Below are 26829 nucleotides of genomic sequence, written 5' to 3'. Positions count from 1 at the left end.
GTGTGCGAGATTGAGCCGCGATCACCGGCTCACCCTCGCACGTTTTCCCTTGCACGTACACCATACGGCGCGCGGCGACGATTTTATCGCCCGTGGACTTTATACGGAACCTCACGGCGACGGTGACGGCAGAAATTCGCCTGGAGTGTCCATATAATTGCTATCGCAATAAAAACATCTATTTCAGAAGGACGTTCGAATTTCGACAACTTTTCGTTAGCAACGTCGAGAGAGCATGTCCTTTTATTAACATGCGTATCTGCAAATACACATTTTATTTGACGGCCGTACGCGCGCGCGCGCGCGCGCGTGTGTGTGTGTAAAAATAGACGAGAACTGTCTGTTTCCTCGCTCCTGCACAGCTTCATTCTAACTGTGCTGATGCTACAAACAGCTAAACAAGTTCTACCTAACGCGAATTCAAGCGATGCCGTACAGTAAACCGCCAGCGACAAGCGAAGCATATGCGACGCATTCTTCATCACTCGCGGCACATTTGGGACGCCATGTTTTATATGCTGCACGACGACGTCACTGTAATCCCAGCCGCACATGTGGTACGCGTTAAATATGCGTGCGGTTATGTTTCAGCTGTCTGAGGAAGTCAGCATCGACGTTTAATTTGGTCTACGTCGAGCGCTGACTGTTTTTTCACCGTCTTGCTTTCTTCCAATCCCTTCCTCTTCAAAGCAGGTGGACATAGTGCGCCTTCCAACTATTTATTTATTTATTATTTATTTATTATTTATTTATTTATTTATTTATTTACTGACCGAATGACTGACTGAGGGATGGCTAATGGAAGGATTGATGGATGGCGTTCTAGGTATCAAATCAACACGCGGACTTCGAGAGACACCGCAGTACAGATATATCTACACTGCGGTGTCTCTCGAAGCCGCATTTGGAATGCGGCTGCCGCGACCTCGTAGTTCTCGGAAGCAGAACGCGGGTAAACTTTGCAAGAACTTGCTTAGAGAAAGTGCATCCAGATTTTTCAGTATGCCGCTTAATTGAACGCACGGACGCCGGAAGCCGAACCATCGCGCGCGCTTTCTCTCTCTCTCGGCGGGGAGTTTTTGTCACGGGAACGCGCGTGCTTGCGGAGAGTGCGCACAGCTGCCCGGCGTACGCGCTCACCCTCGTCGTCGAACCACGTGGTGTCGCCGACGGGGTCGCCCCGCCGGAGGAGAGCCATTTAGGCGCCACCGGCACAACGGCGCTCCACACCACATTATAGCTGAGTCTCCTCAGCTATCGCCGCCAGTCGTCACACGGGCTACGCAAACGGACCGGCGCAGGGTTTCCTCGGCCGCGCGACCCTCCACCACGAAAACGACTCGCCTCATCCGAACGGACGCAATCAGCTGGCCGCACCTCCTCGGCTTTCAACCGACGCGACAATTACGGTAACAGGTGAGCGCTCAGCGCTGCAATTTATGCGCAACGCAAATACCGCGCGAGAACTGAAGAATTGAAGGCGCCAGCGACAACGACGAAACAAAAAGTTTAGCCGTTGCGTCGTGTTTCCTTTCTTATTTTTTCTTTCCTCGTAGATGACAGCTGTGGAGCCGAGATAAACGGTTGTAATTAACGGTCACTGATCGCGCGGCCTATATGAGTTACTGTCGTCATAAAAGAACACCGTGCATATTGTCACATTTATGTACAGCGACGTGTAACAGCGGGATTTGCAGTAAAACTCCCACAATAACGCCGTGGATTGTGCTAGGGATGCCGCTACGTGAAGGGCTGCGCGTCACAAGTTGTCCAGTTGTAAAACCAATTGCAAAGCACAGGCGTAATAATTCCTTATTTTTAAGTGTGTAGATTACACAGTCCCACTCGGGGATCTTTCTTGTTTGTATGTGCATTCCATCTGTAGGTTCCACAAGTCCGTAACCGAATAAAACTGCGGTATATGTAATAAAATTCATAATTTTAACGAAGGAAAATAAATCAATGCGAAAGAAAAGACAACCTGGCGCCAGTACGGGGCAGCCGAACCCGTATCCAGTATAATAGTGAGCCTTCATGCTTGCCTGACGCCGATGGTTTATTCGCTGCTCATAAGAATACGTGCGTTTTGCATACGCCATGCCTCAGGTTTAATGGATGTTTCACGTCGCCCCCCATCCCCATAAAGTTGACTGATGCATCTCACGATCCATACGCGTCATACTGAGGTTGTGAGTTCGACCGACGAAAAGCTGTCCTTTCTTTGACTTCCATATTCCTTCATTAATATGAGGTTTATCGCAAATAATGCTCTCAAACACAATTACTTCAGCCCTTCAAAACAGTTGAATTCCTTCATGCATTCCTACGGTTTCATAAGACGTTTACTAGAACTCGAGTTGGGCCCTCGGTTCCCCTCCTTATTTTTATCTGATTAATATGTTAAAGTGATGATGACGATGATGATTTATTGGCATCCCCTTTGAAACGGGGCGGGGACAAATCGTCACCTAGCCTGCTTGATTTAATCGGGTATGCTATCGATACATTTCCTTCTAATATTCTTGTATACATCTCTTTAATCTTCTCTATCTATACCTTGTACCGCTACCCATGGCTATAACGCGTCTGGTCGTATCAATCTCTTCCCAGTTATTTTTTCCACCAATACTCTAAACGTCTCCTGCTTATCTCGACTGCTGACGGGTTGATACTTCCGTCTACTTCAAATCCAAGCGCTTCTGGAAGTTGTACGTTACGTACTGGTCTCATTGAGTGACTCACTCCGCATTCCATTATGATGTGCTTAGTGGTCTTCGGATTTTCGCTACAGCATACACATGTCTCATCTAATTGCGAATATTTTCTCCGGTATGTATTTGTCCTTAGGCAACCGGCTCGAGCCTCAAATAGCAAGGCACTGTGCTTTGTGTCATCGTACAGATTTGCCCTTCTAATTTCTTTCTTCTCATTCTCGTAAATCTCCATGGTCCTTTTTGTTTCCATTCTTTGCATCCAATTTACTGTCTCTGTTTCTCTCACCTTCTCTCTGATTACTCCTGGTTGTCTATCTACACTTTCAATTGCCCTGTACTTGGTTGCCAACTTTGTTGACCTCTTCCTCCATTCTGTGTCCGCGCATTTCGGGTAGAGATACTCGTGCACTTTAGCCGCCCAATGAGTCAATTAAGGCACGCACGCCACGCAGCGTGCTTTCGTAGTGGTGTCGGCGCGTCCATATATCTCACATCGCGCGAAAACCAATCTTTTATTCGAAAGCTCTGGAGGGCAATGCCGCCACCGTTTTACCGTTACAGCTTTACCGTTTCCGTCCCCTGCCAGCTATCCACATGCTAGCTATGTATAAGGCAGCTCAACGAAGTGCGCGTCATCGCGCGATCTGAAAATGATGCGGTGCCACATCCCCTCGCAGAAAACACCTGGGAAACGCGTTCCAGCTTTGCACATGGCTTCCAGTTTATAACCTCACGGGCTATTCGTACTTCATAATCAGGTAAGAGACATATCTATACGCAATGCGATTCAACCTGCATGATAACTGCGATCGTACGTATTTGCGCTGCAAGTGAACCGACGCGTCGACGCCGTTTAAAAGGTGTACGTGCAGCTTCTTGAGATTCCCTGCACATAATATTCTCTTCTCTGCTTTTTTTAAGAGTAATTCGGAAGGCATTGCGTGAAGTATTCATTCTGGCATACGAAGTCACATGCGTGTGGCACAGTGGAAGTGATTTAGCCGTGTTCTCCCCGAACATGACTAAACCAGAGATTCTGAGAAAATTGACACTAGTTCGTCTAAGTGGTGCAGACCACTGCGTCGTCACTGTTAACGAAACGTACCCGTCAAGGGCGCGCGTTTCTAGTATCACGATTGAATCAATCAATCAATCAATCAATCAATCAATCAAGTGAAAGTTTATTACATAATTAGGAAACGTCCCTACAGAGGTATTCGCACGATAGCCTGAATGGCTACAGTGACTGATCCAGCACAAGCTATAACTAGCTAATACTCCACAAAATGTTACTATTAATGAATACAAACAATTACTATTCACAATTACTAATTAGTAAACGCTGGTTATTTGTAAAAAAGGAAACAACCACATAATAATCAGCAGGAAAGCAACTGTAACTGAAATAAAGGAAGCGCGCAAAGGGATATAGCACATGTACAATAAATAAAACACCGCCCATGCACCCCGTACAGATGGTAAACCAGCGAAGCTGAAATGTGCGGCCCTGGTATATGAGCCACACGTGATTTATTTATTTATTTATTTATTTATTTATTTATTTATTTATTTATTTATTTATTTATTTATTTATTTATTTATTTATTTATTTATTTCTCAAGACAGTGCTTGGTTAGATAGGAAGTAGTGCTTATGCTTATGCATGTTAGTTCCCGGCACATTGACTGCACCGGGTATGATTAGCAAGTATACGTGGCAGAGCGTGTCGCACTGTTGTGGGCAAGGCCGTCAGGCGAAAGTCGACGACCTTGCGGACTTCGCGTCACTGACTGTACTAATTTGACGGGAGCTTATTTCACTCCGCGGTCACATTTCGTCATGCTGTCCTACAGCCTCGATCTTGCGACGCGCGAAGGCGCGGTTTCTCTATACGCCGGCGCGATGCGTCTCGTGTGCGTATACATGTATATATACATGAGTAACCGGTGGGATTTCGGTAATCGAAAGGGAAAAGAAATATGCACAAAAACAAAGAAATAATCGAAGATTTTAGGCGCAGCAAGTTGGGCGATCTTAATTCATGAGGTGCATAATGCATGCGCTTTGCAAACGTCCGCGCACAGCCACTTCCAAATGATTAAGAACGCGGTCGCGGAATGAAAATATATATGCCAGGTGTTTTTATTATTATTTACTTTATTTCTCCACGGAACAGTTAACCAAAAGCGTGCCTCTAACAGCTCGGAGCGATCTAACTGGAACACTTTTTTGCACATTTCGAGGATGCGCGGATATCTCGAAAGTGGTGCGATATAGTCTTCAGATTTCCGCTAAGCAGACACGACTTCTACTCCTCGCCTCTAATATTGCATTTGCAACATGTGCACCAAAGTTAGCAATTAGGTCATTAGCACATTTGTGGGTAATGAGCGAAATTATCGTTTAAATATTTCTTGCTGCTAATGTCCGCCTATAGCCACGTCGCCTATACCCACAAAAGCGGCATGGGCCTGTAGATATGATAGTTTCTATTAAAAGAAATAATTTCGCATAACGGGCTTATGTACCGTGCTTTGGGCTGGGTGCCTGTTAAAGACGCTGATTTTGCGTTTCAGAACAGCGCGCCAAAACGTCAACGATTGCACGACCAACTAACCTCTATCGCCGCCTTGTTAATATTCCTGCCCAACTCAGAGAACAAGGAACTCGTACGCGGTTCCTAAACGTGGGATAATTCATCAGGCTCGGTCAGTGACTGTGATTCTCTTCATCCCATGCCTGACCAGACGAACTTTCGCCGAACCCTTGATTAGATTATCTTGTTAACATTCGTGAGTTGTGCCACGCTTGCGAGGTTACACTTCAGCTTGCACGGTCTCCTAACGTTCGTGCGCTAACGAAGGAATGATACAAAAAAGTGGGCGAGCTCGCGCGGTGATTTGCGTAAGCGAAGCAGCCGACGCCGCGGCGAAAGTTTTCAGATTACGCGATTGCGAGAGCTAGCTATGGGCGCAGACTTGCCGAGAGTTCGTGGCACTGACATTGGGTCAGCGAGGAGGACCCCCGATAAAGTGGTCAGCAGTACACTGACAAAAAAAAAAAAAAAAAAAAAACGCTGGCGTCATGCTTAGCTATATCGCTTTCACAGATCCGCCAGGAAGTTGCACCACGCGCGCTCGCTCGCATAAAACTTCTTACTCGCGCCGCTTGCTCATATTTCCCTAAGACGTACCGACGGCGTCCACTGTGCTTTGTTTCCTTTTTTTTTTTTTCATCGCATGTCTGGCCCTTATCGCGCAAATATAGCAAGAGCGTCGTTTCCTATGTATATACTTAGGAAACATTCACAGGAAACTATGGACGAACGATTCGATTAGGGCCACCGTCTAGTGTACAAAAGCACTCACCACTTCTCTCATCATCCATCCCAGTACTTTCACTCCCTTTTCCCCAGTACAGAGCAGCAGACTAGAGCTCCCAGGTCGACCTCTCTGTCTATCCTATCTCTCACTGGGAAACAATGAATGCGCAATACAGTTATGATATCTTCGTTAGATTCGTCATATTTACAGTGCCAATGAATTCGCCGGCTGCTGCGTCACTCACTCACTCACTCACTCACTCACTCACTCACTCACTCACTCACCTCACTCACTCACTCACTCACTCACTCACTCACTCACCCATGCATTTCATTAATTAAATCACTTATTCACTCGATCATTCGTTAACTCACTCACTCATGCATTTCATTAATTAAATCACATATTCACTCGCTTATTCGTTAGCTCACTCACTCACTATTCTGTTATTGTTTTTACTCTATGCAGTGGCTACGTGTCGCTCTGTTTATCTGCCGTTAGAGCTGAGGTCGTGGCTTCGACTCCAAGACCGAAGGGACACCGAAGGTAATATAAAAAGAAAGAAAAAAAAGGGGGGCGGGGGAGGAAGAGAAAAAAGTAGTTAATGTAACTTTCTTGCTTTCTTTTTTTCTTGAGGGGGTGGAGGAAGAAAAGAAGAGAGAGATACAAAAGAAAGGGGAAAGGCATGCAGGGAGGTTAACCAGATGGGAAGATCCGGTTTGCTACCCTACGCTGGGGAGAGAGGGGAGGAGGAGGTAAAGTGACAGGAAAGTAGAGATAGAGAAAGAAAGGAGCACAGATACACAAACACAATAGGTCACAGGTGGCACAGAAGAGTAGCATTTGCAGCACTATAAACATCTGCTCAGGCTACAGCTGCTTGTCCAAGTCTGTTGCCCTTAAAAAAACTGCAACAGTGCTTTCGTCGCCCTCCGCTGCGATGGCTTGTGATGTCGGCATTCTAAAATAAGTTCCTCTGTTAGAGGTCTCTGGTCGAAACGCGCTATCGCGTGTACGAGCGACCGTCTCTGTAAATTGTAGCGAGGACAGTCACAGAGAAGGTGCTGAAGAGTCTCCTCGCTACCACAGTCATCACACGAGGCGTCGTTGGCCCATCCGATTCTGAATGCAAAAGACTTAGTAAAGGCCACTCCTAGCCATATTCGAAAAAGTAGGGTAGCTTCTCGGCGGCAGAGTCCAGCTGGGATGCAAGGGCGTAGAGAGGAGTCTAACTTGTGCAGCCGGTTGCTTTGAAAACTTCCTGCGTTCCACAGGGAAAACGTGATATCACGGTTGAGCATTCGAAGTTTTCGAGCGGCATCTGTCCTTGATAACAGTATTGGTTCCTCTCCGTCGCCTTGAAGAGCCGACCGAGCAGCGCCATATCGGCGTGTTCGTTTCCTATGACGCCGCAGTGACTTGGAAGCCACTGAAATGTCACGTGGTGTCCTTTCGCAGTCAAGGTATGGATTAGTTCTCTAATCTCGAATACCAGTTGTTCGTGTGGTCCATGAGCTTTGCGAGTGCGAAGTGCATTGGAACAAAGCAAAAACCCCTGCTCCCGCCGTCTCGGATACTGGAGCGTTTAGAGTTTGCGGTCTTCAAAATGGTGCGCCTCCCTGCATATGCATACTTTTTGTATATACATATGTATACATATATGTGCAATATTGAGGGGGGGGGGGGTTAATGAGATGTATACAAAAATGCTAGATTGAAAACATGTATAGCATACCTGATTAAATCAAGCAGGCTAGGTGACTATTTGTCACTGCCCCGTTTCAAAGGGGACGTCATTAAATCATCATCATCATTAGTATCATACGTGTGGTTCAATGATAATCTCGTCTAGTACGTTCGCGCAAGCCGCTGCAGTGACCGACGAAAAACAGCTCTCTCGCTATATCTTTCTCGTGCGCTCTCATTAGGGAGAGTGCACGCAAAAGACTTGCCTCCCCCCCCCCCCTCTCCCTTCTCAGTGCACTTTGCCGCCTGCATCCCCTAACCTAAAGCTCTCTATGGTCAACAGACGGTGATAGCGCACTCCTACATACGCACTTCCTCGCTCATGTATGCGACGCGGAGTGTGCAACCCTTATAATTTTCCGCGACATCTCATTTGATATTCATCTGAACGCTCACATCATAAACGGCCTCCTTCCTTTCTGCGTCTCTGTTCCTCGGTGCTACTCGTCTAATTACGCTTCGATGCCCAAAGGCGTTTCGTAAACGCTGCTCCGTCAAATTATATCGGCGTCGCTGTCGCCTGCAGAGCCGGTTTTAATGACTCCCGGCGCAAGAAACGCCTCTAAGTTCCGTCATCCCCACGTGACTTCCCCACAAGGATTGCAGGACAACTGCTTAATTGTTCCGCCTCGTAAACGCTATACGTACACACCGAACGGACACGCAAGCACTATATACACGCACACCGAACGTACGCCTCACTTTCTCGTTCGACTATACCTTCCGCAATTTTGCTGTCGTCACCATTTCGGTTTCGCGCGTCACAAGGTCACATGACTGACAGCATCCGTAAAGTTGCGCACATTCGTCGCCTATACAGTGCGGCTTGTACGGCCTTTTTCTTCAAACGCCAAGGTTGGCGTTACAGCGGTCCTCTAAAGTATAGCTGAGGCCACCCACCGATATCGCAAGCAAGGCTGACGACGTGCACTGCGAGATGCGTGATGGAGAGGGCTGGTGATATTGCTGCAGTATACACCCGCCACGATAGCTCGAGTCAATATGGCGTTCTTCTGTCGAGGTGTCGGGTTCGACTACCGAGCGCTGCGACCGCAATCCGATGTGAGAAAACTACGTGATCCCTACGTGATCAACATGATTCCTACGTGAGAACCCTACGTGATCAACATTAATCCAGAGCCCTCCGATACACGGTGTCCGTCGTAACTCGCTAGGCAGTTTCGGGACGTTATTAGCCCCATAATGATTTCTTTTTCAACATCGTTGCAACAGCAGCGGCAGCGACCGTTACGGAGTTCGAAGAAAGAGTAGCAAGAAATTTCATTCGTTCGCAGCAGCGCCGATGTGAGAAAATATTAGTGGGAATAGAGAAATGTAAAACATTGAGAAAGTGAAGCACAATTGAATGCGCAAAAGAACAGACACGCTAATACTGAAATTGTGCTTTTAAGAGCACGATGGAAGCGAAACAAAAAACTGCGGGTTCGCGACATTGTACCGTGACTTCGCACCAATTTGTTCGGGCAATTCACGTGCATCAAGACAATCTGGCATCGGAGTGGAAACTACAGCTGATGTCAGCCCACCCAGAAGTGCGTCATCTGCTAAATCGCCGAGTATACATGGAGACGCAAGCACCATAATACACGTTGGCTTGCTAGAAAAAAAAAAAAAAAAAAAAAAAAAAAAAAAAAAAAAAAAAAAAAAACCATGGAGGAGCTTCCAGTGATAGCAGATTGTGGCACGCAGTGTTATAGAGGCTGTGGGTTTCTGTTTTTTCAACTTATTCCAGTCTTTTTCTGTTTTTCCGTGCGTTTGTTTTTATGATATTTTCAACAATGTCTTTTTCCAACCATTTTCTCTGTTTTGGTGTATGTGTGTGGTTTTTTGGTAAGCATGTGTGTTTCTGTGCGTTTGTATCTTTTTTTTTTTTTAAACATCCTTGCGTGTTTTTTAAACTTCGTAACTGTAACGTCAGTTTGTATCTCTCTCTCTCTTTTTCTACATCGAAGCTGTTATTCTCTCGTTGGTCGGGATTTCGCGGTCTGTGCTCCCCCAAAAACAAACGGCAGCGAGAAGGGCTTTGTGTTTTTGAGTTTCCGCGTATAACGGGATTATGTTTTATCGTATATTCGAATTACAATAAGATGCTATCACGTGTGCAGGTTGTGTGTAAGTCGCACTTTACGAATGTGGTGACGCATTTTACTTCGAGAAATTGAATTAGTTAAATAACGCACTTACGCCAGCCGCCTACAAGAATGACGCGTTTATGACCGTTTACCGTTAAGTGGAGGTTCACATCTATCGTTCACAGGTTTCTGTCGCCGACAGCTAGGCTCTGTCTTTAGCTTAGTTTCCGGCACGTGTTTGGTACCGACAGCTGTGGCAGGTCGGCAGGACCGCGATTTGCGGTATCCTCTCTGTGCGTATTATTAAGCGTTATCCGAGGCCAGTGTCCCCAATTGAAATCAGAACACCCACGAGTTACCGTCAGCAACGCAGCAGTTCGAGGTTCCGAAATCTTTAAAAAAAAGAAAGAAAGAAAAATTGAAAAAAAAAAATCTCTCAACACAAAATGCTATAATCAACAGCACATGTATGTTATTGCACCTGTATTGACCAACACGAATACGGTTGACCAACGGACTCAATTTGTGTGTGTGTGTGTGTGTGTGTGTGTAAAACCACATGAAGGCAACAGACAATAAAACTGCGTTAACTGTTGGTTTTATGGAAAATGTACTTACGAAATTACAACCTGCCGCAAAGTGGCAGCTGTACATTTCATGTAACCGGATGCTATATAGCCCTGGAAATAAAACTATACAGTCTTTTCTTTTCCCCCTTTTTTTTTTTTTTTTGCCATGAGCAGTTGTGATCAGGCGCGATGTTTAGTATGTGTTACGATTGCGGTGAGGACAGCGCAGGGCGTGAATTCAATAAATTTTTTTTTTCTGGTACCCAGTGTCGCTTACCCAGTGATCATCTTCTTCTTCTTCTTTCTGGGGTTTTACGTGCCAAAACCAGTTCTGATTATGAGGCACGCCGTAGTGGAGGGCTCCGGATTAATTTTGACCACCTGGGGTGCTTCATAGCGCGACACTGTATACAAGTATGTGCAGGAGACGGGATCTAAATCCGTGTTAAGTGGCGAGCACCTTCTTCCTTCAGTGGAGAGTTCAGACCTACCGTGGAAAATGATTCCCTTCGATGCATAAATCGATAAGCGATACGCATTAATAAACATTTACATTTCGTGAACGACCCATTTGTTTTGTATATATGTGAACTTGAGAAATGATGTCGCTGCATTCCTTTTCTAATTGTTGCTTCTATGCGTTCACCGTTCGCAGCATAATTATTGTGCAGGAAAATAGTAAGACAGCGCTTGAATGTAGGCTCCCTAGAAAATAGAAATATCCGGCGCCACCTACAGTTACCGATTCTCTGCAAGTACAGCTAGTAAATAAAAAAAATAGAGAAATACGTATCTTTCTCTTGTTTATTAAAATAAAAGAGATTTAGTCGCCCTATGTGACTACTACTCCTTTTCAAATAATATACATGTAAATATATATTCTTGTATAGTATTCTCATTTTCTTTATTCTTCATAATTACGTATTGTTAATTATGTATTTATGCTCACGTTTCTCAAATGTACGTAGCAATTATTTGCCTTCTGTAAAAATTCGTATTTTCCCACTTCCTAAGTGTGAACAAGAAGTCTAGGCTGTCCAGTCTCTGACTTAACTAAAGACCTCTCTCTATATATAATATTTCACACCTAAATGTGGTCACACTTTATGTCATAAATAAAATTGAATATAAATGGATGTGAGGTAATACAGGTTATACAGGTTATAGGAATAAAGTCTAGAGCGGAGTCGACTAGAGTAAACGAAAGTCCCCGCGCGTATAGCCCTAGACACGCTCAAACACGCAAGGACAAAACATTATCCTCGGGGAGTGTGCAACAGTGTGTCCTTCTTTCTTCCTGTGCGCAGCGCTTCGATCCTTTCAGGGAAGCAGTGTGTTGCGACCGGTCCCCACCTGGTGCCCCCCCTTTCCCCGGCCGGAGCCGAGACCATGGGTCGCACGTCGATAGTCGGGCCCCCTTCGTCCGAGGGGGCCCGCGAGGCTGAGCGCGTCTCCTCCTCGGCCGCCACCAATGGCGTCGCGATGAACGGGGCCGATTCAGTTGCCATGGAGCCGCCGAGAGACGACGCCGAGGAGCGCCAGCTCGTCGAGTCTATGGCGCGCCACTACCGGGGTCTCCTCGAGAAGGTGGGCGAGAACCCCGACCGCCAGGGGCTGCGCCGGACCCCCGAGCGAGCCGCCAAGGCCATGCTCGCGTTCACCTCCGGTTACAGCCAGGACGTGAGAGGTGAGAGGCTATATTACCGACGAATTATACCTCCCAGAAAACCAGCCGGCGCGCGCAAATCTCAGAGGCCATGCTGTTCTGTACTTAATCACGCTATCAAACAACAGACGGCGCCTAATTACTTTCGCTAAGACATATACACGTCTTCAAGCGCATACTTCCCTTATTAAAGCAAATAGCTTTATTTGCCTCGTTTCCAGGTGTTTAGCACGCCTGGGTCGGCGTCCGACCGAGTAAGGTGGGCCGGCCCTGGAGATGGTGTAATGGTAAACTGAGCCGATTCGGGTGACGTTATTGATGTTAAGATGTGATGTCACTGTATATTGTTATTGTGATGTTATTGATGTCAAGTTATTGTATTGTGACTCTACAAGAAAAAGGCGATACAGCACTGCGCGCGATCCTTGAGAGCCGCATGCGATGCGATCTGAGATGTCGATGTAAACAAGTGCACCGCTTTGACAAATCTGACGTGGAAGGCTTCGCTCGAAGACTTTTTGAATATGCGAAATTTCCAAAGAATGTTTAAAAAAATACAAAAAGCGAACTCCAAGTGCAGAAATCGGCGACAATAACCGCCAAGGCAGCCGCGTCGGCAGACGGAACTCGGTGTGCCTCTATCGGCCGCACTGTTTGCACAACAGTGCACTCAGGCCTGCTCACCCAGTAGTCGGCGAGTGTCACATTGCGTCCAGGAATGACATATTGCCCCAGAGAAGGCATTAATAATTCTTCGCGATCGACGAAACGCACAACCGACGCGCACTCAACATGGGCGCAGGTGCAAAAATCAACCGGCGAAATCCCCGGCAGCCTTCCAAAACGTTTTCAGCAGCGTGCGGCAGAGGGCAGCACAGGAACATGAAAAAAGGCGGATTGTTACTACGACAATAAATGGGCGATGACGCTGTGACACTTTATTCTCTAACAAAGTTGTTGGAATGAAGACGAAGGCCTCTGTATTGAGCCCCAGCGCGCCCACTGTGTTTCTTTTCTTTCGTTTTTCCTTTTTATTTATTTTGAAGGCTCACGCGGTCTCTCTTCCAACGCGCCAACTCCCGCTCGCATATCATATCAGCTTGCTTTATCGGCGCGAAAAAGGGCGCAGCAGGACGTTAGCGGACGAGCCCCCCCCCCCCCCCCCCCCTCCAACAAATGGAACGCGCGTCTTTATAACTCGCAGTGGCTAATCAATCATCATCAGCGAGCGACCTCAGGCGAGGATCTTCCCTGTCGACTCCAGAGATAGCGGGAACTGCCTGAAGACGAGAGAGAGAGAGAGAGAGAGAGAGAAAGGCTGGAAACAGGCGACACGATAAGGGCGAGTGAAGACAGCGCTTGGCTGGAGGGCCCGAGCTTAACACCGAGGGTGCCGTTAACTTGGTATCTCTTGTTTTCCGCCCGAATCGCTAAACGGTCCCAGGTGGTTGACGCGAAAGTCCTGGCATGTTCCGCGTAAATGCTGCTTATCGACGAACTATTTTCCGTCTGTACAAGCAGTAATCATGCGCCTGTGTACCGGTTCTCCTTGTTCTCTTTTTTGCTGTTTTGAGTACGGAATCGCTGCTATACAATTGAAAAATAAAAGCTGCCCAAATCATATATCATCTCTCTTCTCTCTGTGTGTGTGTGTGTTCTTGATGAAAGACTATATAGTTACGAGAAATTCGAAATGATTTGTGGATATTCGGATGCTCACCATATAACAAAGAAAGATGAACTTAATAATTGAGTTCAAGATAGGAGTTACCCTTAACCTAAATGCCCTCATTTACCTGAAGTATTAGTGTTATGTTTAAATTCTTTATTTCTTGTTTATGCAAGACCTGACTACTCTATTACACATTATATTGATTTACGATCGGTTTCTTTCATATTTTCATTTATATTTTTGCTATAGTACCACCCCGGTTCTTTGACGGATTTGTGCGCATGAATCGCCCAGCTTTGCTCGTTTTTTTTTTTTTTTTTTTTTTTTTTCCATTACGGTCACGGAATAAGGTCAGCCGTAAGTGCGCAGTTTTTTTCGTATATGGCGTGTCTCAGACACGCAAGATACGAGGGGGGAATCACAACGCTCGTATCGCCGGCTGAAACATGAAACACTCGTTTTGTTGACGCCACTCTCCATGTCTACACGGTGCATACACCCGCCACAGTAGCTCAGTGGATGTGGCTTTTCGCTGCTGAGAACGATGCCAATTGGGTTCGACCCAGCGGCCACGACATCCCAAGGGGGCGGAATGCAAAAACGCTTTATCCTCGAGAGACCCCAATACGGCTATGGGACGTAATCGCTTTTCAAGCTGGTTATTATCGTATACTGGTATATTGCGAACGTGAAAGAAGAAGAAGAACGTAAACTTTATTATCAAATCGATAAGATTTGAGTCCGGCGTATTTTTAGTGGGTCTGTGCAACCGCCGCGGACGCGGTTCCGAGACCTTGTCTCGAAGTGGCTTCCTCGGCTCACTGCTCAGCTCGAACCTGACAGTACAACTCTGGGACGAACGTGAAAGGATTTTTTTTTTTCATTTATACAGGTAAAACTCGATCTAACGAAACCCAATATTACTTAGTTCCCGATCTAACGAAGAAATTTCCATTCCCCGGCAGGTACCCATAGAGTTCGATGTTGTCATCAACCCGAATTAACGAAACTAATGGCCACCAAACCCGATTTAACGAAGTTCTTCCTGAAGTAAATGAGTGGAAGAGCGGTGATTTCTCTCCGATTTTGACACAGACGAATTTTTCTTCGAGCGTGAGCTCTAACTCTATCGCGTTGTAGAACATCTAGGCGCCCTAGTCAGTCATTGCGCCCGCGTCTTTGCATATCGTCAGCCTGTCATAGCGATCACGTGACAATCTACCTGGCCTGCATCGCACAAGCGATTCGTGCGGCCCTCGCGGACTTCTCACGCGCGCAGGCGTGGGTTAGCGGCAAATACAATGCCGCGGTAGCTTTTGGGTGTCACTACGTTACAATTTTTAGATTTCGGAGGACCGAAAAGGGTCCCTTTCTCGATTTTACGAACTTTCCGATTTAACGAAATAACTCGAGCGTGGTCATCACTTAGTTAAATTGAGTTTCAACTGTACACCACGGTTAGATGCCAAAAGCTCGATCTCCGTGTACATTAAAGAAGTAACCACACCTCATGTTTGTTATATGGTAAAAACTGCATTTCACTGCCTAAACACAGACATTAATATGGAACTACGTGTATAGTACATTGCCATGTTGCTGCTGCACCCTCGAATTTTCACGCAATCTCGAGGAATTCGAAGCACAGCTGCAACGTTGCTTTCCGCCGTATGTGACAACACAGAAGTCTAGGTCAATTTAGTGCCAAATTTCTTGAAAGCGGGTGACACTAATGTGATTAAACCACGTCCGTAGTGTTTTACATGCGCTGGACGTCATGTCCAAGACGAATATATTGAGCAATCTCTTCCGAGTTAATTTTGAAAAAAAGATTGAAGCCAATGTGCAATATGAGTATAACGTACAAAAGGGTCCTAGGAGGTTTTAGGTGAATGTTAAAGAACCTAAGGGGGTCAAAATTAATCCAGAGCACTCCACTATACGACGCGCCTCATACTCGGATCGTGGTGCTGGCACATAAAACGCAAACCATTTTTTTTTTTATCTCTATGACGTTTCGTTTGTCTGTATGGTTACACAATAGTATGATGGTGGCACACACATGGAATGCTTCAAGTTTGTCCTCCGAAAGAGGAATTGCGGTGGATTCGTAGTATTGATACACGAATCTGGAGGGCCTAACGTTTGGGTCGGCCACTGAAGCAGATCGAATTCACAAACGTTTCATTTGGCGTGCGTATGAATTTGTCGGTACAACGCACTTGGCGTTTAGTTTTTTTTTCTTAATGCCTACAATAGATTCCACTGTAGCGTATTTTCAATAAAGGAGAGTAGAGAAACCGTTCTTTTGCTTATTTGTCTGCTTACGAGGGCGTCGTTGCGAGGTGATTAATCACAAAGAATCGGAAACCGCCACAGCGAGATATATGTTTATTTAGAAACTGCGAGGCTGACTGCGTCGGAGGGAGTCAGACGCGTTCAAACATTTAAGCCACCGCAACGTACGAAGTTACAAGCTGTGATAGAAAAAAATCAAGCGCAACATAATAGCGGATGCAATTATTTAATGCAACTTCCTTAATTTATAGAAGCTGTTGAGAATATATACAAATGTGCACACGTTCTGAATAGGAATAAGCATTCCTTGCACAAGAACACATAGTCCACGCGATATATTGTGGACTTCCCGAGAGGTCCCCGGCTCGTGTATTTTTAATGGGCTCGAAAAGAACGAGGCAATTTTGGCGCCAGCGATTTTATTTCGGCACATTGTTTTGCGTGGCCCAGCCAATTTGGCACACTCTGAAGGCAATACACCGGGAAGTAAATGATCGACATCCGACCCCGCAGTCTAATTTATTTTTCTCTTGTTTTCCTATCAAGGACACAGAACACGCTCCAATTTTCGCGCACTTTTATGCAGTAAACGACGCCATCAAAAAACAGCTGAAAAAAAAAAAAAAAAAAAAGATGCCCCAACAAGTGCACCTTTTATGCGGAAGTAGACTTTTTTTTTTTTTTTTTTTTTTTTACTGCACGTGTTGTCTTTGCGAAGGTTTTATCGATTTTCGGAGTCGGCCCAGAAAACGCGCCAGTTCAAGCAACAGGTGGTACGGACGTCACCTGTTGCATTGGCTCTCTTCGATACCGAACCGTTGCGAGCACGATAATGCGCGACGAGGTTAAAACATGCCAAAGAATGACTGCCGGTTCGAAAGAAGACACGTGCGTAGTGCATTGTTTTGCTTATTTGCGGTGACATTGCTTTTTTGCCGGCGCAAGTTGATGTTGTTCAGATTCCGCGCGCGCGCGGTCGTGATTTCTGGGCACCAGTTCGCCCAGTAGAGTTAGACGTGCTAACTCACAGCTTTGACCGTGTTCGGTTCTTTATCGTGGTGACAACGCGACGACATAGTATTATTCCTAACAATACCACGCCAGTCCCTGCTCTTGTTCTATTTGTTTCCTTCTCCTTGGGGATCGGTCTCGATATCACTTATTTAGTTGTCCCTTAGTCTCGCAGCGCAAAACTGCCGCGCGATCCCGTAACAAAAGGCGACATATCGCGCGCTGTACTGTCGGTCGATGAATTTCGGGGATGTTTACACTTACTGCGTGACGTGTAACGTGCTTCGCGGGTGACGCCTCGGTATAGCGACGGGCACACGGTTAATGCATTCGGGAACTATGCGACGTGACAGTAACGCTGGTGGGAAGCGCGCTTTCTTGGGTAAAGACTGCTCCAAGTCGTCCGCACGCGCACATCGTCCCCAGAAGCCTTTCAACAGTTCCATAACCAACAGCGACAAAAGCTAGCGATTAAGAGAGCGTTTTCGATGCAAATATAAATGTGTGCATTGTAACGTTTCCTCTTTTCTTTCACTGTTTTTGTTTTTCTCTTGCGACTATACAGCAGATGCGAAGTGCAAAGATCCATCAAAGAAGCAAAGCGCGACGCATTGCTATTTGCAACCAGCCACAGGACGAACTGCAAGAAGTTTGTCTTGACAACGTAAAAACTAACACTTCCTTTTCTCTCTCTAAGAAACATTCTTGCCGAAATAGTCGTTCCTGCTCCATCTCACCCTGGTTTGAAGACACTCCGCCTAAAGAGTGGGCAAATGCCCGCTCGCTGGCGCAATCGTGTAGTGGCGCGCGACCTAAAAGAAAAAGTTAGTAGTGCCGCTCTGTTGCTCGGCCTAGAAAGAATGAAGTACAAACGAAGAAAGACCCGAGTGGCGGTTGCTACTTCTTGCCCAGCGAAAGAAAGAAAAAAGAAAAACGAAACAAGAACTTCGTGGGCCAGGGTCGGTTTAGCCGTGCGCAAAACAATAACTATAAAACAAAACGATAGGCTATCATTGCAAAAAGCAAGGGCCGCAGATGAAACTAGACATGTTTAGTAGACTATGCCGACGGCTTTTCCACAGAGTGAAAGTGAAATGGTCAAGATACAGTGGGCGATAATCTGCTGGAGTCGCGGCGGCGCTGTCCAATGTTGGCGGCGAACTTTATGACCTCCGAGATGGTCGACTGTGCGCCGCTCACGAACTCGAAGGCCGCTATAAAGTTTAGGGAGTTTCACCACCTGCCGCTAGGGAAAAGCAGAGCGTTATTTACAGAAAACGAGGTCGTCCGGTGAGTCACGATGTGGAGTGTTTGTTGGAAGAATGTCGCACGCCCAACTCTTTCCCGACGACCCGAATAAAAAAAAAAAAGCAGGAGTCACCAAGGCGAGCGCATGGCGACCGTCCGACGCAGCAGGTGTCCCCAGCGGCTCTAGAGGGGGAAAAAAGGGGAGAAAAACGGGAAAGAGGGAATACAGAGTGGGTATACGTAGGGACGATGCTGCCTGAACAGTTGCCAGGCAACGGCCGAGAAACGAGAGAGTTGCGACGTGGGCCTGCAGCCACTGACATTCCTACATCCGTGCGACCTCGAGAAAAAGGAAGAAAGAAAGCGTTGCAGAGTCGCGACTCTTTCCTTCTCGACTTGCTCGCTGCTGCTGGCAGCACGACGACTACCCGACGATCGATGGCCACGTTTCGCCGGAAGCCACTCAGGTCGCGCCGACCGAAAAAAGAAAGGCGAGCGATCCAAAAGTGCAACCGTCTTCAGCGTGGGCAGGATGGAAGTCATGGCCATGCGGGTATACTGCGCGCGATAGAATTTTTTTTTTTTTTCACATGACGCACCGTCCCTCCCACCGATTTTCTTTTCTTACTTTCCCCCTTCTTTTGTAGTCTTGCGCGGCGTATAATCCGGTCCCATCCGTGGGCGGAGGATGCATGGCCCAGCGCACATTAGCGAGGGACGTGCTCTTTTATTCGCGTATATGAGCCACGGACGATGCGAAGACGCTGTCGGTGAATCGCGCGCATAGTCCTGTGCCGGCGTCGGCCGCGTGAACCGAGATTGCTGCGAGTTAATCATCACCGTGGCTGCCGATACTCCTTTAGATACTCCGAGACCTTGCTGCTGTCAAGCTACGCGTAACAAAATAGCGGATAGAGTGTCAACGGATTAAAAAAAAAAAAAAAAAACTTGAAGGAACAGGCATGAGAAATATACTAAACCAGTTTATACTGATGAAGTGTATTGTGTAGTCTATTTTCGTGAATTTCGCGGTAAAAGGTTGATTAATGAGAAAGAAAAAAAAAGCGGTCAAATTTACCTTCATTGAATTTCGCGCCGAAACCAGATCACAGGTTTCAAAGTATTTTTCTCGCATTTGGGCCGTTGCAGCGTAGTAAACATTCTCGCAAAGTTGCACGTCCAGTCTTTGGCCCCTTTGGAATGCAATGTGGCCCATCTTTACCGGTAGAAGATTAGCCGAGCCCGAGCAGTCGTTATCAAAATGTATGGCGACATGGCGAGCTGGTGCGCGAACTTAAAGGGGGCGTCGTGGGGGGCATCCATTTTGCGCTGATGCGTATTTTCTCGCTTATATGCCATGCCTCCTCACACACTAAACGTTTAACACCTCTATGGGTGTATTAAGGGTGCTTGTTTGTCCCACGGCCTCACCTTTAAGGGTTAGTTGTCAATCGTTCATGGAAACAATGTTTTTTTTTTTTTGCGACTTTTTTTGTGGCAAGTAAACATGACAGCTGTGATAGAACATACAAGATGTGCATTAAATAAACTTTCATACATATCGATGTAAAATTCTTGTGTCAGATATTTCTGTGCGCACGACGTGCTAATCTAGTTTTCAACTACGCTTTTTTTTTTTTTTTTTTTTTGTCGTCGCACATGTACCTTGAGCTCGCTGTCGTGCGCTAATTTTTTTGTAGCCCTAAAAGTAGGGGCGTTAGCCATAGGACAAATCAACACCCTTAAGGGTGTAACAATTTTTTAGAGTGCACGGTAAGATTTTTTTTTTTCTTTTGGTGAGCCCGCCGTGGTTGCTCAGTGGCTATGGCGTTGGGCTGCTGAGCACGAGGTCGCGGGATCGAATCCCGGCCACGGCGGCCGCATTTCGATGGGGGCGAAATGCGAAAGCATCCCTGAAGCACCCTGATTTAGGTGCACGTTAAAGAACCCCAGGTGGTCGAAATTTCCGAAGTCCCCCATTACGGCGTGCCTCATAATCATATCGTGGTTTTGGCACGTAAAACCCCATAAACTAACTTTTGTTTTGGTAATTCAGACGCGTAAGTTACGGTTGTAGATCAACTTACTTGAGTCTTTAGAGTCCCTTCAAGACAGGATGATCCGTAAGTACATAGCCGGCTGGAACATGGTACGCCCAACACTGTGTGTTTCAGCGAGTCAAACTACCTGTTGCAGGTTAACCACAAAAGAAGAAATAGGCGAAATATAGTTGGTGTGGATTTATTGTAACTGGTAGATAGGGGGGGGGGGGGATATACGTAGAAGAGATAATGTAGGTAATAGCGCATGTGCATGGCTTGACGTATCGATCCGATCAGCCACTTTCTAAACTGACGATGCGACTCAACGCGACTCCGTCGAATTGACGTAATCGCCGCTATGGCGGGGTCGTGGCGTGCCGCCGGCCGATCGTGCGGATCGTAAGGGCGAAAACATACCGGAGCAAATATTCGGAACTAGATGAGGCATGTGTATGCTGCCTCGAAAATCCGGAGACCACTCGGCACATCCTAACGGAATGCGAAGGGATTCACCAAGTGAGAAGCGTAGGTAACGTAACCTCCCAGAAGCGCTTGGGTTTGAAGTGAACGGAAGCATCAACCGGTCAGCAGTCGAGATAAGCAAGAGACGTTTAGAGTGTTGGTGGAAACAAAGCATGGAAGAGATTGATATGACCGGATCTCTTACAGCCATAGGTATAGCGGTACAAGGTAGATGTTGAAGGAAAAAGAAGGGTTAAGGAGAGGTATACAGAAATGCTTGATAAAAAACATGTATAGCATACCTGATTAAATAAAGTAGGCTAGATGACTATTTGTCACCACCCCGTTTCAAAGGGGATGCCATTAAATCATCAGCATCATCATCGTGACCGAAGTGTGCTGGCTCGGAGACAGAAACGCACAGGATCGTTAACGTGAACCCAGAAAATCCGGGCTCAGTGGACGTGTTATGAAAATCACCGGCCTGGCTTACATAAATGCTATATTATACAGCGCACCGGACTGTGAAACGTCGGGTCAGGCCCGGTCGATTCCAATAAAACCTTCGTTTGGGCTCCATTTCGAACGTATTTGACGAGCAGCGCGAAATAAGTACGGGACAAAGGGGCACACATGCAACCGTCGTCAGACTTTACCCTAACGATGAAGGCACATCTATGGCGGCTTTAACTAGCGTGGGCCGTACGACCTGCAGAACAAACATCCCATGATTTGAAAGGAAACGGAAGACGCATTACATTATAGCACATTTGTGTGTGTGTGTGTGTGTGTGTGTGTGTGTTTGTGTGTGTTTAAGCAGACGAGAACTTCCTGTTCCCTCGCTCCTGAACAGCTTCGTTTTAACTCTTCTAACGTTCTAAGTGTAGCACATGTGCAAAACACTAAATCTTTACGAGACAAGGAACGGCAGGCGCCGCATGAATTCGTGCGCCAATATCTCCTCCTTTATCATGTAAAAAAAAAAAAAAAGGCATTACTATCAGATATTTCTAAGAGCCTCCGCTGGAGAAGCAAAAAAGGCGCTTAAGTGATGCGCAAGTGGGCGCCATCCGGTGGCTCGCGGACCCAGTCATTGTAAAAATAAATCCGGACTTACCTTCATGCATTCTCTCATGAAAATGACTATGCATACACCTCTTGAATGTGTCCGAGGAGGACCTGAACAAGAAAACAGAACTTGAACATGCAGGTGCACGCCACTTTTTTTTATTGAGGCAGACGGTAAAATTGGGACATCGTCAGCGCGACGGATTCATGCAGGCGACGTCAGCACTACCGCCTATAGTTTGGCTACACAGAAAAAAATCCCAAAGGATTAGAAATGTGTTGCAATAAAAGCTTGGTTTGCGCTCGTCGGTCTGTTTCCCGATTACGGTTAAACGTACAGATTAACCTTAATACAAGGTTTACGGGGGCGGGGGGGACTGACAGCGCTGACTGAGCCGCTACAAGCAGAGTGCACGCGTGTGTGTGTGCGTGCGTGCGTACGCTTCTACTAGCGCCTCCTCGCGGTCAGGCAAGACAAGGGACAAAAGGTCGGCGAGCAGACACGCACAAAGACACTAGCGCTCGTCCGGAAAGATGACATATTATCGATGGTAAAGACAACTGAAACCTGCTCTTGCCTCAACTCAAATGATGACGACAGCCATCGTGCGACTTCAAATGTTACTGATATGAATTTTTATGTAATTCGAATGAGACGGAACAAGGATCAGCAAAACTATAGCGAATAGTTTCAGAAAGATCTGAGTTTGGCCTAGTTGGTGTTTACTGCATGTCATGCTGACCGCTAATACAGTACGAAGACAGAACACACACACACACACACACACACACACACACACACAACGACGACACGGTCGTCGTTTCGTAAATAGATTAACGGTCGTTGTTCGCCCAGAACTTGGGTTACAGAAAGTGGCTCCTGCAATTACGAGACGGCGTCGTCATTTTACGCACAGATTGCAAACTCACGCCCACACACACACACGATTCGTCGGTATAGTCAGCTGTATTGTGTTGTTACAAAGCTTACTGCAAGAAACAAAAATGCTCACGTGCAATTCGCAGATGTAGTCAACGACGCCGTGTTCCTGGAGGACCACGACGAGATGGTCATCGTCAAAGACATCGAGATGTTTTCGCTATGCGAGCACCACTTAGTGCCCTTCATCGGAAAGGTGTCCATCGGGTACCTGCCCAACAAGAAAGTGCTGGGCCTCAGCAAGCTGGCCAGGTGAGCAGCACTTGGTTAGCAGCACTTGGATTAGCATTCTTTTGGAACTTCACGCGAACCCGCCGTAGTGGCGTAGCAGGGAAAGGGCGATGCGCTGCTAAGCCGGCCCGAAGCCGCGAGATGCAAAAACCCCGTGTACCGTGCATGGGATGCACGTTGAAGAACCCCAGGGTGGTACCAAATTATTCCGGAGTCGCCACTACGGCGCGCCTCGTATCGTGGTTTTGGCAAGTAAGATCCCAGAATTCAACTTCAAGCACTTATCGGTATGCCCGTAGGTACCGAACTATTTGACGTCAATTTAGGCCCCTAGGTATGTGTGTGTGCTCGAATATAGGACAACTTGGCCCATTCGGTATGTGCAACTGGGCATGTACCTGAATAGGCAACTTGGGCCACTGGTAGGGTTGCAAGCTCTCGAGTGGACTAAGTCGGGAAGGGGGCCGGCTTGTCACGGCCGACTCTGTCACTGCCAGGAGCCGCCAATCTGTATGGGTAAACAAAGCTGACCCAATTCTTTAGTCCTATCGTGTGACGATTTACAAGGTGCAGTATATAGACTAATACGGCTACGGATAGAGATTGTACTGTGAATGGTCAGGGCCTGCAGCAGAACTAGAACCACGAAAAAACGAAACCGCCTTTTTGTGTATGGCGATGCAACAAGACACACACACACAAAAAAAATTGAGACTGTGCAAACGAATTGTCAGGCATTATAAAAGAGAAATCTGGCATATTTATTGTTATCCATTTAGAAAAAGTCGGGACATTAGATCGTTCCGACTGGGTCAAGGACACGGGACATCACTTACTCAAAAGTCGGGACTGTCCCGCTTAATTCGGGACGGTTGGCAACCCTAGCCAGTGGATACGTGCAACTGAGCATATGCCACAATTTGTCACTTGGGCCATTGTATGTATGTGCAACAGGCAAGGGACACCTAGGTCTGTGATCGTTCTTTGTCAATCCTCCGGAATCGGTATGCACGGTTAGACAAGCAGAAAAAGAGGGAAATCATCTTCGCAGCATCTGTAGCTGAGCGCCATTATGCCGGCAAAAGCCAGACAGGGGATTGCTCATGTTGCTTACACATACATTTATTGTAAAATCAATGCATAATTACAATGTTTTATTTTTCTATTCCTTGCAGGATTGTGGAGGTGTTCAGCAGGAGGCTCCAAGGTACGTTGTAGCTGCTTTGGTGCTGTGCCAAGGCTCACATCGTAGGCTTCGAATCGCCGTTTATTCGTTTTTTTTTTTCTTTCTCGCAGTACAAGAGCGGCTAACGAAACAAATTGCGATGGCAGTAACAGAAGCAGTCGGTCCCACCGGTGTGGGAGTGGTGATACAAGCAACGTAAGTGCACGCGATTGCAGCTTCACGTCCGGTATAGTCTGTCGTACTCAGCAGCACCGAGTGATCAGCTCTTTCGAAGTGTGCCCTGTGGCCGTGCTTGTACGAAATGTTCCCGCGGATTGCTACCAGCGCGCCACACGGCGGATGACTGGCGAGTTGCGACAAATAATGCAGTTCTCGAGCTCAGCTATGGCGTGACCTAGAATACAATATGTCTGGTACACTCTAGCTAAAGTTTAATGATTATTTCCAAACTAAAAATTAATGTTACCATTTTTCCCTTTCACAAATAGTTCTGAGGCAACGTGCATATAGCGCAGTCACTTTTTACTTTTGGCTGACATGCTTATCTGCTTTTTTCTTTTTTCTGGCTGTTTGCCAGTGCCTTAGCAAGCTTACTCTCCAATCGATGTGTATTTTGCGCAGGACGTTTTTTGCTTGTGTATTTAAGATAGGCTTGCTTGTAGTGTTATGGTATCTACATTGTAAGGCTCACTATAAAATTGCTAACTGCATTTGTACTAATGTATTGGCTATTTGTTCGCTTTTGCGTTAACTGATGACACTACACTTACATTAGTTTACATTAGGTGTTCTCACTCGCGATTACTATGTATACCTTTCATGCTTCGCCCCTCTACTCTAATGCCTCATCAGTTGATCTCTGTATGGCATTTCTAATAGCGGTGTCACTCGTACACTTCTGATCGCCATCGGGGCGGATTCGAATCGAGTGTTGCTATACGGTCATTTGCGATCGCCTTCTTGCTGAATCCGGATCCAGACAATCGCGATCTCTTGATCACAGGCTGACGCATGCGCCCTCTAGCGCAGTATCCTGCAAACGCTAAAAACAAAAAGACAGCTCAACAAAACAACCTTTTTATCAGCAATAGTAAGCTGCAAAATTGAACCATATTTCGCAAATCTGAATTTGTAGTTAAAGCATTATGCAGTCCTGAGAGTTGCCGACGATCAGGAGACGATAACTCGATCTGGATCATTAGACCGTGTAGCAACGACCATTGTTGATCGCGATCAAGAAATCCGACGCAAATCGGCCCCGATCGCGATCTGAAGTGTACGCGTGACACGGGTATAAATAAATAAACAAATAAATTAGTAAAGTTCTTGCTTTGGACACGGGCATAAAGGTCGGCTGCATAAGTGGATACTCACTCGCCGATACTTTCGCAGAGCGGCTCACGTTCAATACTGTGAATATGAACTCATATTCACAAACATTCACTCGCGTTCATAATCTATTTCATTCACACTTACCTCCACTCACTAATGTTCGTGCCAGTCACCTGCATTCACTCACATACTCGGATCCATTTAAAAAACAGTCAAGGGCACTTGGGTATCCCAACGTGGATGAATCGGAAAGCGTTGCGACGGCCTTGTTTGCGTACTCGCGTGGACGTCCAAAGGAGCCGGGTGCAGCTACTGACTGAGAAGTCAAGGGTTCGTCCATCGGAGCGCACGACAGAACTCGGCGAAATCACCACACCGACTCGCAGCGCGCTCTCTCTCTTTGACCATGTGACTTTTGTACCATCTCCGGCCACGCCGCCGGATTTCCCGCTTCATGAGCCATATAATGCTTTCGCATTAATAACTCTGTCACCGCCAGAGCAGCCAAATTTCTAACGCTCTATCTCAAGCATGTGAAATAACTGTGGGTGCGAGCACGTGAGTTAGTGTACTCGCGAGTGAGCGCGCAGACTTTTGCCCACGGGCTCCTACCGCAGTTACGCCGAGGGTCGTAAAAAAGGCACGACTCCCGACGAGAATAACGGCACACAAGTCATTCGGCAGCTTGTTCTTTTTCCACAACATGATTTATTTCTCAACAACCATTTATTTAGCGTTCTTGGAAAACATGTCATACAGGGGCAAGATCGCGCAAGCATCTCGCTTTCCGGAAGTTCGCGCGTGCTTGCAATTCGCTGGCGCCGCGCTTTCGTCGCCGGGAGCGCAATTTGAACACCGCCTACTAGGTGACGTGGGAGGCAAAGATAACGTACAAAAAGCGAGATGCTTGCGCGTTCTAGCCTCAGCAGCCATTCATTCTTGGGAGTCTGCAACTAGGGGCTTAAGACGTCGAGACGAGCCATTCATTCTTGCGTTAACTGCGCTTCGCACTTCGTTACTAGAGCCGTTCGTTCGTTTCGGACAAAAAAGCGTTTTTCACTGTAATTCGTTTTGTATGTATCGCGTATCAACGTTGTCCTTTCGGTGCAGACTGGTCCCCACACCACAAGCCCCGTTTACTCCTTCAAACGTTTTTCTCCTACTCCTTCGCTTCCCTACTCTCAGAGGAGTGTGTTTAAAACTACCGCCTTAAGTTGTAGAGACGATATTA

General features: G+C 46.7%; 1 protein-coding gene and 1 long non-coding RNA gene across 4 annotated transcripts in view; one reads left to right on the top strand and one right to left on the bottom strand.

The window, feature by feature from the left end:
* The window catches only part of LOC125940330 (uncharacterized), a 28148-nt gene extending 3907 nt beyond the window's left edge, over nucleotides 1–24241 (bottom strand). Inside the window, exons 1-2 of the long non-coding RNA XR_007463547.1 lie at nucleotides 23479–24241; nucleotides 22923–23060 (exon numbers count right to left, since the gene is read on the bottom strand). This is a non-coding gene — a long non-coding RNA (uncharacterized LOC125940330). The remainder of the gene's footprint in view (nucleotides 1–22922; nucleotides 23061–23478) is intronic.
* The window catches only part of LOC119464322 (GTP cyclohydrolase 1), a 29236-nt gene continuing 3430 nt past the window's right edge, over nucleotides 1024–26829 (top strand). The window contains exons 1-6 of one of the 3 annotated variants that reach the window (XM_049656386.1): nucleotides 1024–1416; nucleotides 3392–3472; nucleotides 11753–12132; nucleotides 22936–23101; nucleotides 24256–24287; nucleotides 24377–24461. In XM_049656386.1, coding sequence (XP_049512343.1) covers nucleotides 11835–12132; nucleotides 22936–23101; nucleotides 24256–24287; nucleotides 24377–24461 — 581 coding nt within the window. In that variant the 5' untranslated portion in view covers nucleotides 1024–1416; nucleotides 3392–3472; nucleotides 11753–11834. The remainder of the gene's footprint in view (nucleotides 1417–3391; nucleotides 3473–11752; nucleotides 12133–22935; nucleotides 23102–24255; nucleotides 24288–24376; nucleotides 24462–26829) is intronic. The other 2 variants (XM_049656387.1, XM_037725238.2) reach the window with 2 other exon arrangements.

Source organism: Dermacentor silvarum, chromosome 9 (genome assembly GCF_013339745.2).
Source record: "Dermacentor silvarum isolate Dsil-2018 chromosome 9, BIME_Dsil_1.4, whole genome shotgun sequence".
Taxonomy (NCBI): domain Eukaryota; kingdom Metazoa; phylum Arthropoda; class Arachnida; order Ixodida; family Ixodidae; genus Dermacentor; species Dermacentor silvarum.
Note: the sequence above shows the minus strand (reverse complement) of the source record. Positions and strands in the feature narration are given on the sequence as shown.